At 38.4% G+C, this 15,578-nt stretch overlaps 1 protein-coding gene across 1 annotated transcript in view; it reads left to right on the top strand.

Annotated features, from left to right (window-relative positions):
• The window catches only part of LOC139730714 (unconventional myosin-Id-like), a 134,913-nt gene that overhangs the window by 89,661 nt on the left and 29,674 nt on the right, over positions 1 to 15,578 (top strand). Inside the window, exons 9-15 of the mRNA XM_071641581.1 lie at positions 712 to 937; positions 2,253 to 2,383; positions 5,787 to 5,916; positions 6,478 to 6,555; positions 11,128 to 11,294; positions 12,036 to 12,243; positions 14,061 to 14,284. Coding sequence (XP_071497682.1) covers positions 712 to 937; positions 2,253 to 2,383; positions 5,787 to 5,916; positions 6,478 to 6,555; positions 11,128 to 11,294; positions 12,036 to 12,243; positions 14,061 to 14,284 — 1,164 coding nt within the window. The remainder of the gene's footprint in view (positions 1 to 711; positions 938 to 2,252; positions 2,384 to 5,786; positions 5,917 to 6,477; positions 6,556 to 11,127; positions 11,295 to 12,035; positions 12,244 to 14,060; positions 14,285 to 15,578) is intronic.

Raw genomic sequence — 15,578 nt, 5'->3', positions numbered from 1 at the left:
ACTAGATTTGTGTGTATATTCTAAGCTTCCGTCACTGTTTTGTGAGCCAAAGTCTTGCATTTACAGTAATATACAGCTGTAGCTACTGGTCATTTGAAAGAAAAATAATTTTAGATTTGTCATGCAATTTACATCAGAGCAAAGCTTGAGAGTTTTTGTACAATTTTGCTTACTATATGTCCAGCTTAACAGAAATCTATAGAAGTTACATATATAGATTGAAAAAAACAGAATGTCATGTCAACCATGACTATGTTGGTCTCTCAGAATAATTTGGCACACAGGGTTTTTACCATGGCACGTAAAGAGTTAAAATAGTGTGCACTGGAAGTGTTTCTGGAAGGCGTACCTCATTTAACCAATGTTCCTGATCATCACGTGGCCTTTTATGTGGTGAATACTGTACTCAAAATGATTTCAATAATTGATTGAATTTAGATTTTGTAGTATTTGGAAATTATTGTTGTACTACACATAAACAATATTTTATATAATTCATCCTCTCATCCTTCCACTCAGTGTCTTTGGTTTATTTATTCATCTACTTTACCATCTACTTCTAGTCATTTACACGTTGATTCATGAATAATTAGTGCATTTACACTTATTCATGTAGAAGTTTTTTTTCCTTTCCATACACATACATGTTGTAGCTCTGCATTAATTTCTATAAAAATGAATAATATCAACACCAGTTAATACCATTTCCAGTTTTGAACAGTTCTGCATCAACTACTGCAATGAAAAGCTGCAGCAGCTGTTCATTGAGCTGGTGTTGAAACAGGAGCAGGAGGAATATGAGCGGGAAGGCATAGAGTGGACCAATGTTGAGTACTTCAACAACTGCATCATCTGTGACCTTGTTGAGGAGCAGCACAAAGGTGTCATCGCCATCTTGGATGAGGCCTGCCTAAACGTGGGCAAGATCACGGACAAGGTGACTTACAGTAGGGACCAATGTGGCATTTTATCCTAGTCTTTCTGTCATCACCCACTCTCATTCAAATTTGCACCAAGCACATCTTGAAATACAAACAATCTCTGGCCCATCTATGAGTGAATTGTACTGTTTCAAAATAACTGACTTTAAATGCTCTCAGATTTATGGTTCTGAAAACCAAATCTACAGTACTATATTTGCAATGTAATTTTTGAGCTGTTTAGCATGAAACCAGTAGCTGGAGGTTAGTGTTACTGCAGAGTAATCATACAGATGGGTTTGTATGTGTTTGGATATATGTGTTAAAGCTCATAGATTATGGTTTGTTCCTTGAAAATCAGAGGGAGACAGGTGTAAATCCAAGTAATAATCAAGTACATATCATTTTTAAGACGCTGTCATCAAATTTGAGCTTTCACTTAAAATGGCGGTCTCTTGCACTTTGTTCGTACTGATTTGATTGAACTGTCAACAATTTTCCAATAGATCATGTCCTACTACAATTCACACATACTATATGATTGGTTTATATACATGTTTATCCATATAATATTTTATTTTTGTTCAGTGTATGATTATTTGTGGAAAAATTGTGTGCTATATATTTTATCTATTTTGTGAAAAATGCAGAAATCAAATCAAATCAAATCATATTTAAAGGACACCAATACTCTGAGTATTATGTTTGGTGTACATGTATTTGTAGAATATACTTGAGACATGCCCTCTGCAAAGTATTAGAACTTTTTCTCATTCCAATTTAATTGGATTTATTGGGGTTTAAAAGTAAATTTTAAAGAATATACAAAAACAAATATAATTTGAAATGGACTCGTTGATCACCCTATTCTTTCATTTGAACTATCACGCTATCAGTATTTCTTTTCCAAATATGCCTTGAATGATAGTGACATGCAATGTGTGCGCATGATCTGCTTACTGATCGACATGGAATCTCAATATTATTCATAAAGACGCACATGTATAGTTAGAATACGCGCACATCAGTACCAGCACTTCCGGAGCAGAATTTAAATGTGCCAAGCACAAGTGCCAAATTATTATAGTGATATGATCTGATTTATCAAAATATGTATACTTTCAGAGGCTATCACAGGTGAATTATGGCTGTATTTTACCTGTAAACAAACTCAATTTCTAGTGTATTGGTACACTTAAACTGATGTTCTCAACTACATGTTCAACTGTACAGATACTACTGTACATTGTAACTTTGGCACCTTTAAATGGCTTTATGCATTTATTTATGAAAATTTTCATTGTGTTTTTCTCTTTTAAAAAAACTAACTAGATCTTTCTAGATGCAATGAATAAGAAGCTGGCCTCTCATCCTCACTACGCCAGTCGGGCCCTGAAGCCTGCTGAGAAGAGCTTGGAGCATGGCAAACACTTCATGATAAAGCACTATGCTGGTGATGTCATGTGAGTCTCATCTCAGAACAAATGTGACTCATCAATTATGAGTCCCTGCTTTTGCACTCACAAAGAGACAAAGTCATCTGACAAAAATCTATAATTGACCCTGTCTAGCAGATATTTCCTCTTCTCAGTGGTAGTCCCTGTGTAGTTGATGGTGCAGACTGTAGAATAATCATGAAGAATTACCTATCTCTTCTAAAGGTTAGATATTTGATCTATGTCTTTGTTCAATATGATCAACTCCATTAAAGGAGAAATTTACCCCAAAATACATCAAGAATTAATGCACATGGTGCATTACTTAACTCATTGATTGCAAACACACCAGTAGCTTTGTACATCAGAAATGAATGAACGATCATGCAGAGCTCCAGTGTGTCACTGAACTATGCATGTAGTACTGGGGCATATGCTTGCATGGTGTACATTCAGAACTGTTTTATATCTTTTCTGTTGTAATAGCATGACAGGCAGTGTGGTACATGTGCAAAATGTGAGTAAAATGATTGCCAAATATAGAAATATACAAAGTTGCAAATCACATACGTACCACTCAAACAGCCCCTCCAAATGCATTTGCTATACAATGTACAGTCCGTGAGAAATGGGTCTGATTGCTGCTAGGCTAACACAAAAACAACCATTATGTAGTCACACGCTTATGAAACATCCATGCACAAATACCTGAAATTATGACTTTCTAGTGTATTGATTTAAAACTTTGTAACTGCCAGCACTGCAAGCTATTACCCAAACACCACTGGCCTTTTCTTTAGGATCTGGTATCATAAAAAAAAAAACCTGCAATTGTACCTACAATTGTACCAGAGGTTTTGTCAGAGCTACAACTTGAAAAACCAGAAACATTCACAGAATGAAACTTTTGTGAATTGGAGTGGACAGCCTTGTTTGCAGCATGAAAGTTCCCATATTGCCATTGGCATTCAGTGTAAATGTGTAGACAAAAACTTTCATGAGCATTATATTTTTACAAGTCTTGACTCACAAAATTTTCAACAGTTTCATGCACGCGAAAAATTTCTGGTTTTACAGTTATGCTTTCATACACTTGGCATTTCCCCTTGGTTTCTATGGCACACCAGGAACACACAGCTCAAGTCACACTTGCAGGATTTCTGTCATGCGAGTGCGACTTTTTTTGTCGCAAGAGCAATTAAACTGTTCGCAGCAGAATTTTTCATGGCAGAACAATTACATATGATAAGGTGCCATCACTGTTATTCAATGAACAGCCAAACGGTTTGTCCTCAACACTTCCCTACATCTTGCACATGAGCAGTATCCCATATTCCCTGGGACAGAGATTGGAAAAATTAAAGGCAAAGTGAACATACTGCAACGCCTGCCTATTTTAATAGGGGAAGTAATATAATTGTGGATAAAATATTTGAACAAAAGAGAAGAAACTGAGATTTGAAGAGCTGCAATACAGGAAATTGATAGGGTCTAAAATATCAAAAAGGAAAACATGCCACCAAAGTGATATTTCTCAGTGATAATTATGATGACTATTGTATTTTCAGCTCCTTCTTATGACCCTGTCACACCTTTCTTGTCTTGAGTAAGGATTTTCCAGCACGCAGGAGAATTTTCTGCGGGCGGGCAAGAACGTTGGCTAGTTTCGCACTTGTGTCTTACCTGCTAGAGGCGTGCTACTTACCTGCTACTTACGTGTATTCCGTGTGACCAGCGTAAGAGCTTTGAAACTGATCCGTTTTCAGTTGTGAGCGGCATACAGGGACTACGAAGTACCTGCGTGGGAGTTGCCTGCGAGGTGCTGCCGCTAATGGCCTCCTACTGGTGTTCTGCGTGTACCTCTGCGGGCAACCCCCAACAACTCATGGATCACCTGGAACAAGTTTTGAGCATGCTCAAGGCCTTGTCACACCATGTCTGGGGAAACCTTGTGGGTTGACTTGCAGGGGGAAATTTTTGCTACCCGGACCTCCCTGCAGTTGGCCTGCACCTGACAGTACCTTGCATGTATCTTGCCCAGAGTTGCCCGGAAGGGCGCACAAAAGTCCAATTTACCTGCAGTCAAGTTTTGAGCATGACCAAAACTTTTTCCGGGTGAGTCACAGGAATTGCCAGCAGAACACCAGTAGGAGGCCCGTAGCTTCCTCAAGTCACAAGCAGTTGACCCGCTTGAAGTACGTAGGTAGCTCGTGGATCTATGCCTATGCGCCGGAAGCGCGTGTCATCTGTGGACATTCTATGAGCATAATACAGGTGTTTTACTGGCAATGAGCGGTGTCAATACTGTCAATATCCATGTAGCTGGTCAGTTCTGCGGGCGTGGAGCGAGCTATACGAGGAAACTGCGTGCATGCTGAGGGTCAGTTACAGCCTTTCTACTGATTAGTTGAGAGTAGGCTGCGGCCAAGATATGACATTCCTTGGGACTTCTACCATATCAAATTCCTTCAGAGGGACTCCTTCACCGAGTTTTCAGCCCTCATTTGCCACCCATGCACGTGATACACAGATCACACGGAATACACGTAAAGCAGAACATAAGTAGCATGGGTCCAGCAGGTAAGATGCATGCAAAACTCGCCCAAATCTTTGTCCGCCTGCAAAAATTGGCCTGCATGCTGGAAAATCCCTACACGTAACAAGCCCGCGTAGCTTGCCCAGAAAGGTGTGACAGCGCCTAAACTTGGCTGCGGGCAAATAGGACTTGCTTGCGCAACTCCGGGCAACTACGTACGACAGTTGAGATACGTGCTAGGCACTGTCATGTGCGAGTCATCTGCGGGGACCTTCCAGTAGCAAAAATTGTTCTTCGCAAGTCACACGCAAGGCTTGTCCAGAAAGTTGTGACAGGGTCTTTAAAAAACCATTGACAAATTTTCACCAAACTTGGTAGGTAGCATCCCCATGGTAAGATCTTGATTTGTTCAATTTTTTTTTTCAAATTTGTTCATGCCCCCTGCCCCCACCCAAAAGCATAAACTAAACTACAATGATCTTTATAAAGTTGTGTTGGAAGTTCACCAAATTAAAAATGTATTTAACAAACTAAACTCTATAGCTGTCTCCCACTGAATTGTGATTTACACCAGAGCCATACATCAAAGTCAAACTGCAAATGCACTGTCTGATGATCGGGTAGCAGTATATTACATACATGTTGAGACCAAAACTCTTGGTAAAGCAACCATTGATAAAAAAGAACACTATGTCACACATACACAACAAGAAAAAGAAAACAAAAAATTCAAGTTTCCCTGCTCTGAACAAATTTCATGGCAATGACACTATGACAATTGAAGTGATGTAGTGTACATGAAATGCATACCTAATGGACCATATTCATCCATGTATTGAAGGCAAACAAAGTGATCTTCTGATGTGTTTTACATGTATGTTTATGTACATGTAGGTATGATGTGGATGGATTTATGGATAAGAACAAGGACACTCTCTTCCAGGACTTCAAGCGACTCCTCTACTCCAGCCAAAACCCTAACATCTCTCACATGTGGCCTGAAGGGCAACAGAAAGTGACGGCTGTAAGTAGACACAGGGTCACAGTAATGTGATAGACAACTATCTTTGATCTTATGATAGCTACATGACACATCGAGAATGTAATATGGCCCAGGTGTTTCATTCACTCTAATTGCAAATTGGTTTGAACTTTCACTGCCAGATTTGTGTGTATGTTTTGCACATAGCCATATTTTGGACAGTGCTTCCACTTTAACAATCATGAATGAATGAATGAAAATGGTTTCAGTAGAGAAATGAAATATCACCTTTAACTAGAACTGCCATAAACAATACTCACTCTTGATTTTGTAATTCTAAACTTTGGAGTCTAGGTGGAAGAAGGATAGCACTTTTAGAAACCACCAAAGTTCAGATATTGACCTTTTTACCCAACATATGTATATACTCTTCATGGCCTACTGGAAAATCTGCCCCCATGTGACTGCAAGGTTTGTGATGAATGGTCGCTAATATATTTTGCAGTTTGTCGTCGAGTCAGTGCCACTTTAAAGAGATACTGTATTTACTGATTGTGGAAGTAGATGCCTACAACATGTCAGTGAAATTTAATTTCCATCCAGGTAACCAAACGACCGCCCACTGCTGGAACAGTCTTCAAGAACTCCATGATTGAGCTGGTCAAGAATCTCGCCTCAAAAGTGAGACCTGAAGTTATATAATATGAACTAATCACAATTTGAATTAAACACAAATTGTTGAAACAAAGAAGTACATGTCATAACATTAGTTCAATAGATTTCTGGATGAATAAGGTCAAGCTTAACCAATTGAGGACGAGTCCCGAGTTTACTCGGGCAAGCGTCTATGGGAAATGCGTGTTGTAGCAAAATCAAACCGTCCTCAACGGGTTAAAATTTGAGTACCAGTATTATGTCTTGAAGCAGCATATGCCATGTATTTAATCAAACTTGATCAAAAGCACACTGTGATGTGATAGTTCATTAGTGAAACTTTTAGGCAATTTCATCACATGGACGAGTCAAAATGAAATAACAAGCAAACATGGAAATTTAAAAAAACAGCTGATTTCAAGGGCAAGTTACATTAGTCTTTCTTACATCTTTCATTAGACCACTTATATTCCACACAACCACAAACAAATCTCTTGCATTTTTATCATACCTGATCATTTTACTTTGTTTAGCTGTTCAAATGTTCTCTCTGTAATTTAGCAGTAATAAAATAACTCAGGATTCTTTTGTCCATATATTTGAGTTCAGTTACAGGTCAGACTCTTTCATATTCTGTGTCCTGTATTGTTTTCCATTTGAATGATATTTTCTGTATTAAAGTTCACTGTATGTGTTTGTAGGTATTTGTTTATCTTCCTTCATATTGCCGTTTCATGTTATCAACTTGCCTTCGTTATGATAAAGTTTAGTTGCACAGGAGTGAAATAGTGAAGGAAGATCCATGGACCTTTTTTAGGGTACAAATGCAGGCAAACCAGCGTGTTATACCTATTAAATGTTGGTAGTACTCCTTTCTTGTATGATTTGAAGTTATTGTAGCTTCAAATCTACTGCATCTACTATCAAATACCGTAAACACTCGTGTACAGCGCGTCTTTTTTGTCCTGAAAATATTGAAAATGGGCGTGCACCTTACACATGAATGCAAGTACCTGAGCCCGTTTTTTTTGTTTTTTTTTTATTTTCTGGCCCTGTGTCCAAAGTCAGGGTGTGCTATACACATAGTCCAAGAGCATTAGGTCAAAAAAGGCCTAAACCTGGACATTTTTGGAAACAAGCTGATTTTTTCAGGATAGGTCCAGAATAATGTCTAGAATAACATACTAAAAGTCCTCAAAAATCCTCTTTGAGCGTTTTCCGCTATCCAAGATGGCGTCCAAAATGGCCGCCATTTCCAGAAATTCTTATTAACTTTTCAACCAGAGAACCCAAATACGAAATTTGAATGTCTAGATATATGTTTTGAAGTATGAAGAACTCAATGAAATACATATCAAGAGATGTTGGTGCACGCAAGTACCGAAATCCAAGATGGCGTCCAAAATGGCCACCGTTTTCTGCAATTCTTATAGCTTTTCAGCCAGGTAACCCAAATACAAAATTTAAATGTCTAAATATATGTTTTAAAGCATGAAGAACTCAATAAAATACATATCAAGAGATGTGGGTGCACGCAAGTACCGAAATCCAAGATGGCGTCCAAAATGGCTGCCGTTTTCTGCAATTCTTATAGCTTTTCAGCCAGGTAACCCAAATACAAAATTTAAGTGTCTAGATATATGTTTTGAAGGTTGAAGAACTCAATAAGATATATATTAACCCGTTGAGGACGAGTCCCGAGTATACTCGGGCAGGTGTCTATGGGAAATGCGTGTTGTAGCAAAATCAAACCGTCCTCAACGGGTTAAGAGATGTCGATGCACACAAGTACCGTAATCCAATATGGCATCCAAAATGGCTGCCATTTCCTGATTTTTTTATAACCTTTCAGCTAGGGAACCCGATACACAATTTAGGCGTCTTTACAAGTTTCAAAACATGAACTCAATAAAATACATATTAAGAGATTTTGACGCATGACTGTACTGATTTAACCGCTCGAGCTCTTCCTAATATGGAAAATGGGGTGAAAAATGGCTGGCGGCAGTCACAATTTTATCTCACAATTATGTAAATAAATGTTGGTTTAGTTTATAAAATGCTTTGTATTTAAGATATAGTTCTTATGTGTAAAGTATACAAATAAAAGCATTTGGATGTTAAACTCAAGGAGTGTGTCCTTCTTGCGAGAGAAATATTTCACCAACAGATTTGTTGCTAAACAGAGAGCCTACCAGAAGGCAATATCTTTTTACCACATATGGTCTACTGCAGTATTTTCGTCACCTTAAGCAATTGTTAAGCATATGAGATGAAAATTTAGTGCTAGCCCCTTTTTTATTACCAGCGCATTTGATGTCTTGTCTACCATGAGGTGAGTTCCAGTTGAAACTGTCAGTTATCACTTGAGAAGTTAAAGCAATTCTTTTTGATATCTGTGCTACATAAATGTAGACACTAATAATAAATTAGTGTCTACATGTGGTACAAAATAATGTGTAATTCATCATATGACAGTGAATTTCTTTGGTGCAGTATATTGCTTACCTAAACATATAGTGTCTAAATTATCTTATTCATTTCTGTAGATTTGGTATGTTATATAATGAATAGAAATCAGAGCATATGGCACTCATATTTATTGGTACATGGAGAAGGGATACTCCTCCACCACACGAGGGACCTTTTTTCTTTCTTTTTTTACTCGAAAGTGAAACATATAGTGCAAACGTTTGGTAAGATATTAAATTATTTCCATGAAAGAGTCTGAAATTGGATATAAATTAGTATTCAGAGAAATGAGCAATATCATTATGGAAGGATGTGGAAGGGGGATCCCCTCCCCCCTCCCCCATCCCCCAACATGAGGGAGATTTTGCATTTTCAGACCTGATATTCAGACATCTGTTGCACCCTATTGGTGAAATATTACATTTTTTTCCATCAAAAAAAGGGGGAAAAAAGATATATAATCATGGAAGTGTGCGGTTATAGGGTTGCCTGCTCCCACACGAGGGAAAATTTCATATTTTCGGACTTGAAATTCACAGAGCTGTTGCATCCATGTGGTGAAATATCCGATAATTGTTTTCTACTTGAAAATGTTAGGAAAATATATATATTCAGGAAAGTGTCGGGGAGGGAGAAGTGTGAGAGGAGAATACTCCTTCCCATATGATGGAAATTTTGGGATTTTCCAATTTGAAATTCAGAGATTTAGCGCACTCTTTTGGTGAAATATCTGAGATTTGTTTTTGTCCTAAAAGTAAGAAAAAATATATATATGGAAATATGCGGGGGAGGTGTATGAGGTGATGCACCCTCCACCAAAATGGAGATTTTTTTTTTCAGGTTACAGGTTTTATGGTGCGCTCTATTGATGAAATACTAGATTTTTGTTTTTATTAAAAAGTGTAAGTAGAATAAAGACTAGCATATTCAAGGCAATGAGCTAGTAGAGGATGGGGGTGGGATCACTTTTGACTGGAGGGAGTTTTGCATTTCGATGATGGTCATTAAACGGCCTAATGCACCCTTGGTGTTATAATTGAGAAAATTGTCTATCCTCAAAGAGTAGATAATAATAGTCTCAATATCCCCATCCCCCACCAACACGAGGGAGCTTTTACACTTGAATAGAAATGAAAATAATGATATCATTTACACACATTTGAAGGAATATTTGGGAATTGTTAATCAAAGGGGTATTTAATATATATTGGGGGAAGTGAGTGGTTGAAGAGTTAGGGCAAATTACCCTCCAATATGAGGGAACTAACTTTTGCAGTTTGTATTCAAAGTGAAAGATCTAGTGCACACTTTTTGATGACAGATTCGGAAATTTCGTTGGGTTCCTTATGTCTTAAAATATATATTTATACATTTAAGTGCATATCGCGGTTACGTAGTTGCAGGGTTATGAGAAAAACACGAAATGGCAGCCATTTTGGACACCATTTTGGATTTCTGAAAGTGCTTAAGTGCTTTATTTGTGTTTCAAAATCTCTGAATAAGTATTATATTTGGTTTCTTGTGACTCCAAACGTATATTTCGACATTCCAAGTGTACAGTTGAAATCTACTTGCAAAATTATGGAAAAAAAAAAAAATCAGGAAATGGTGGCCATTTTGGACACCATTCTGGATTACGGTACTTGTGTGCTTCAACAACTCTTAATATGTATTTCATTGAGTTCTTCTTTCTTCAAAACATATATGTAGACATTTAAATTTTGTGTTGAGGCTACCTGGCTGAAAAGTTATAAGAATTTCAGAAAATGGCGGCCATTTTGGACGCCATCTTGGATTTTGGTACTTGCATGCATCAACATCTCTTAATATGTATTTTATTGAGTTCTTCATGCTTCAAAACATATGTTTAGGCATTTAAATTTTGTATTTGGGTTCTCTGGTTGAAAAGTTATAAGAATTTCTGGCAATTGCAGCCGTTTTGGACGCCATCTTGGATTGCGGAAAACGCTCAAAGAGGATTTATGAGGAATTTTAGTATGTTATTCTAGACATTATTCTGGACTTATCCTGAAAAAAATCAGCTTGTTACCAAAAATGTCCTGGTCAAAACTATTAAATACTCTTGGACTAACAGGAGTGTAATGGCAAATTGTTCTCCTCTTCTAGGAACCTTTCTATGTCCGCTGCATCAAACCAAATGAAGAGAAATCTCCAGTGCTCTTTGATGACACCAGGTGCCTGCACCAAGTCAGATACCTGGGACTACTAGAAAATGTGAGAGTGAGAAGAGCAGGGTTTGCTTCTAGGCAGCTCTACCAACGATTCTTACTGAGGCATGTATATATTTTTTTGTTGTGCGACTCAGATTTGTAGCAGAAAATTCACATAATGCATCTTATCTCAAGTTAGCATTTTGAAAGTTGTCTTTGATACAAAGAGTATGCTGCTTTTATGATGAGCCTTGCAAGTAGGAATACAGTATGTAGTCTGTGGATTATTTTATATGTCTTTTTAATGTTCATGGCCTCAAAGACTTTTGTGACAGACATTTTATATGTCCCATAGTGAAGGCCAAAGTTGACAATAATGGGCAGAAAACACTGCTCCATGTTCCTGGATGTCTGCACAACCTTAACCAATTTACTGGGTCATCTCACCATGTAGTATGTGTTATTGTGGTCCTTCATAAAATGTGATTATTTCTTGTCTGAACCATCAAAAGACAAATTGTCACATTGACCAGGACTACCTATGTGTCACCCAAAATGGCGTGTGTCGTATTTCAGATCTAATGTACGCATCATGAAATAGGTTGTTTTGAAGGATATAAGATAATTTACAGATAAGTTAGCAGATCAGATCCTTGAGTAAGACAAAAAATCAAATTTAATGTCAAATTCACCAAACTTAGTTTCAGTTGTCAGTATCAAAATTACAACTTCTCACAGTACAATAAAAATGACCAATCTCTTTCCATTCTTTGCATGAACCTGATAAATAAGCATATATACTACCGGTACACAGTCTTCTATAGTATTTCAATTTTCAGTTTAAAACTGTGATAACATGTGCAGATACAAGATGCTTTCTGGCTACACCTGGCCCAATTTCCGTGGTGGGAATGACAAGCAGGGAGTCCAAACTCTGATTGAGGAACTCTCCCTGGGGCACGATGTCAAATATGGCAAGACAAAGATTTTCATCCGCACACCACGAACCATTGTGCAACTAGAGGAGGCTAGGACCAGACTGCTACCTGCCCTGGCTACTTTCCTCCAAAAGGTATCACATCAACATCCATTTTGAAGTGTCATTAAATCATCAACTCCTGTTTCTCCCACTCCATATGTACATACACAACAAAAACTGCACACCAGGTAGTCCAAATACCTTTTCTACCATGCATGTTGTACCTGAGACAAGAGCATGTAAATTTAGTACCAGTACAGGGAAGGTGTGTACCTGGTACCAAGGTACATCCTGTGAAAGAATGACAAGAACAAAGGTTTGAATGTGTTTTAGGTTACCCCTGTGGTACTAAACAAGTCTATCTTCAGGAAAGTATCTCTAGTATTTTTTTTTTTTTTTTTTTGGGGGGGGGGGGGCAAATTTGGGTCAACTTAGGCCAAAATTTGACATTCTTTGATTACTCAAAAACAAGTATCAAATTGCTTTAATATATGTGTTGTCCAGCATGCATGCACGGCCCCCAAAACCCTGAAATTAGGGATTCTAAAAATTTTTCTCCAGAACCAGATATAATAGGGCTAAGTTAGTGCTATGAGTGAGTACATTTGTGACTATAGTTTCAATTTTGTTCATGATGGAGAATCTAGAAGTCCCCCCCCCCCCCCCTTGTAGACATGTAGACACTGCATGTATGCCCTCCTGGAGGCTTCCCAAAGCCACCCAAGTTTGCTATGTTCTCTTCTCAGTTAATTATCTTCAAGAATACTATTGCAACATATTGCAGTGTTATTGGCAAATGATATGATAAGAATATAGCTGATTGACAAATTGCCCTACATCGACGTAAATAAGCACTGAATTGATCAGTGTTTTAGTAGTAGCCATGATAAAAAAATCATGGGCGTACATACTCGAGCAGGATTCGAACCTACGACCTCCTGATCACCGGACAGGCGTCATCTCCACTAGACCACCGAGCTTTTGCCCGACAGCAAGTGTTGGTTCTAATCCTTATAGCATGCAGCGGGTACTGCTTTGTTATTCAAATTCAACAAATTCTTCCGTCGAGATGTTTTCATTGCAACTGATTGGCTACTACTAAAACACTGATCAATTCAGTGCTTATTTACGTCGATGTAGGGCAATTTGTCAATCAGTTGCAATGAAAACATCTCGACGGAAGAATTTGTTGAATTTGAATAACAAAGCAGTACCCGCTGCATGCTATAAGGATTAGAACCAACACTTGCTGTCGGGCAAAAGCTCGGTGGTCTAGTGGAGATGACGCCTGTCCGGTGATCAGGAGGTCGTAGGTTCGAATCCTGCTCGAGTATGTACGCCCATGATTTTTTTATCATGGCTACTACTAAAACACTGATCAATTCAGTGCTTATTTACGTCGATGTAGGGCAATTTGTCAATCAGTTGCAATGAAAACATCTCGACGGAAGAATTTGTTGAATTTGAAGAATATAGCTGTTGTGAAGTGTTATGCATTGAAAGAAATGTGATATTGTGTAACTGTACTAGCTGTTATCAGGTAAATACTCAATAATGTTGTTGTAATCTATACCCAGCAGCATTATTTACATTGAATTGATTTGGAAAAACTGTAGTGATCAACACGATCTCATGCCACACAAGTTTTATGAGTGAAGTATATTTTATGTACCGCTGGCTAGTTGCAATTAAAAAAAAAAAGACTACAAAGTGGTTGGATAGAAAAAAAGTCCAACTGATTCCATAGAAGTCAACAAAAACTTTGAAGTTGGCAGTCTTCAATTAAAATCAATCTTCCATTTGCAGATCTTTATCATTATCAGGACATCACACTATTGCCTGATACATGTGTAGTATGTGTATGGTGTAAAGGCATATCTGCTTTTGTACTTCCATCTGGTGTGGTGCAGCTATGGAGGGGCACACTAGCAAGATGGCGGGTCAAGAAGATGAGAGCCATCTATCTGATCATGGCAGCTTACAAACGGTATGTCAAGCGCTCCTACATGAACCAGGTCCAGTCCACCTTTGGGCGAGTGAAGCAGATGAGGGACTATGGTCGCAACTTGCAGTGGCCGGAGCCGCACCGATGGAATGTGCCAGTAGCCAGACTGCTTGAGAAGACACATCGGAGGTTGGGTCATTTTTAAGGAATCGCTTGCGGCGTCTGTCCGTCCGTCGTCTGTCCGTAACGCTACAAAAACTTCAATAACTCTTTACTCTGGGCTTCAATTGCAATCAAACTTCGAGGGAAGAGGGGTCATACAAAGTTTCACATTTTACCATATATGAAGGTCACCTCAAGGTCAAAGCTCACAGGCAGGGGTCAATGAACTTTAGGGCCCAATGTTAAGTTTTTATGGCGCGTTTCTATTAGGGTTATAACTTTTGATCCATAACTCCATTTGTGACCAAACTTGGATGGTAGATGTCCCTTGGGGAGTGGATGGTCACCACGAGGTCAATGGTCACAAGCATGGGTCAACGAACTTTTAGAGCCCAATGTTAAGTTTTTATGGCGCGTTTCTATTATGGGTCATAACTTTTGATCCATAGGTCCGTTTGTGACTAAACTTGGATGGTAGATGTCCCTTGGGGAGTGGATGATCACCACAAGGTCAAAGGTCACAGCATGGGTCAACAAACTTTTAGAGCCCAATGTTAAGTTTTTATGGCGCATTTCTATTATGGGTCATAACTTTTGATCCATAACTCCATTTGTGACTAAACTTGGATGGTAGATGTCCCTTGGGGAGTGGATGGTCACCACAAGGTCAATGGTCACAAGCATGGGTCAACGAACTTTTAGAGCCCAATGTTAAGTTTTTATGGCACGTTTCTATTATGGGTCATAACTTTTGATCCATAACTCCATTTGTGACCAAACTTGGATGGTAGATGTCCCTTGGGGAGTGGATGGTCACCACATGGTCAAAGGTCACAGGCAGGGGTCAACAAATTTTAGAGCCCAATGTTAAGTTTTTATGGCGCGTTTCTTTTATGGGTCATAACTTTTGATCCATAGGTCCGTTTGTGACCAAACTTGGATGGTAGATGTCCCTTGGGGAGTAGATGGTCACCACAAGGTCAAAGGTCACAGGCAGGGGTCAATGAACTTTAAGGGGCCCAATGTTAAGTTTTTATGGCACGTTTCTTTTTGCCATAGATTTTTACCCTTTTATATCTCTTTTTATCATTGTATATCTCTTTTTATCTGTTATATCCCATTCGCGTACAATTTCTTGTACGCGAATGGGCGAGACACATTATGGCACTTGTAGGCATGTGCACTGAAATGTATATGGTATTACACTATGAATTTATGGAAAACATTTTGATAAAAACAAATGACAAACGATACCAGGCAGTACACTGGTATTTTTTTTTTTTTTAGCGCAAATTGGTAGAATAAAAATGGTTTTCTTTGC

This window comes from Diadema antillarum, unplaced genomic scaffold (genome assembly GCF_040938485.1).
Source record: "Diadema antillarum isolate AM-2024a unplaced genomic scaffold, OU_Dant_1.0 seq00000329_RagTag, whole genome shotgun sequence".
NCBI lineage: Eukaryota > Metazoa > Echinodermata > Echinoidea > Diadematoida > Diadematidae > Diadema > Diadema antillarum.
Note: the sequence above shows the minus strand (reverse complement) of the source record. Positions and strands in the feature narration are given on the sequence as shown.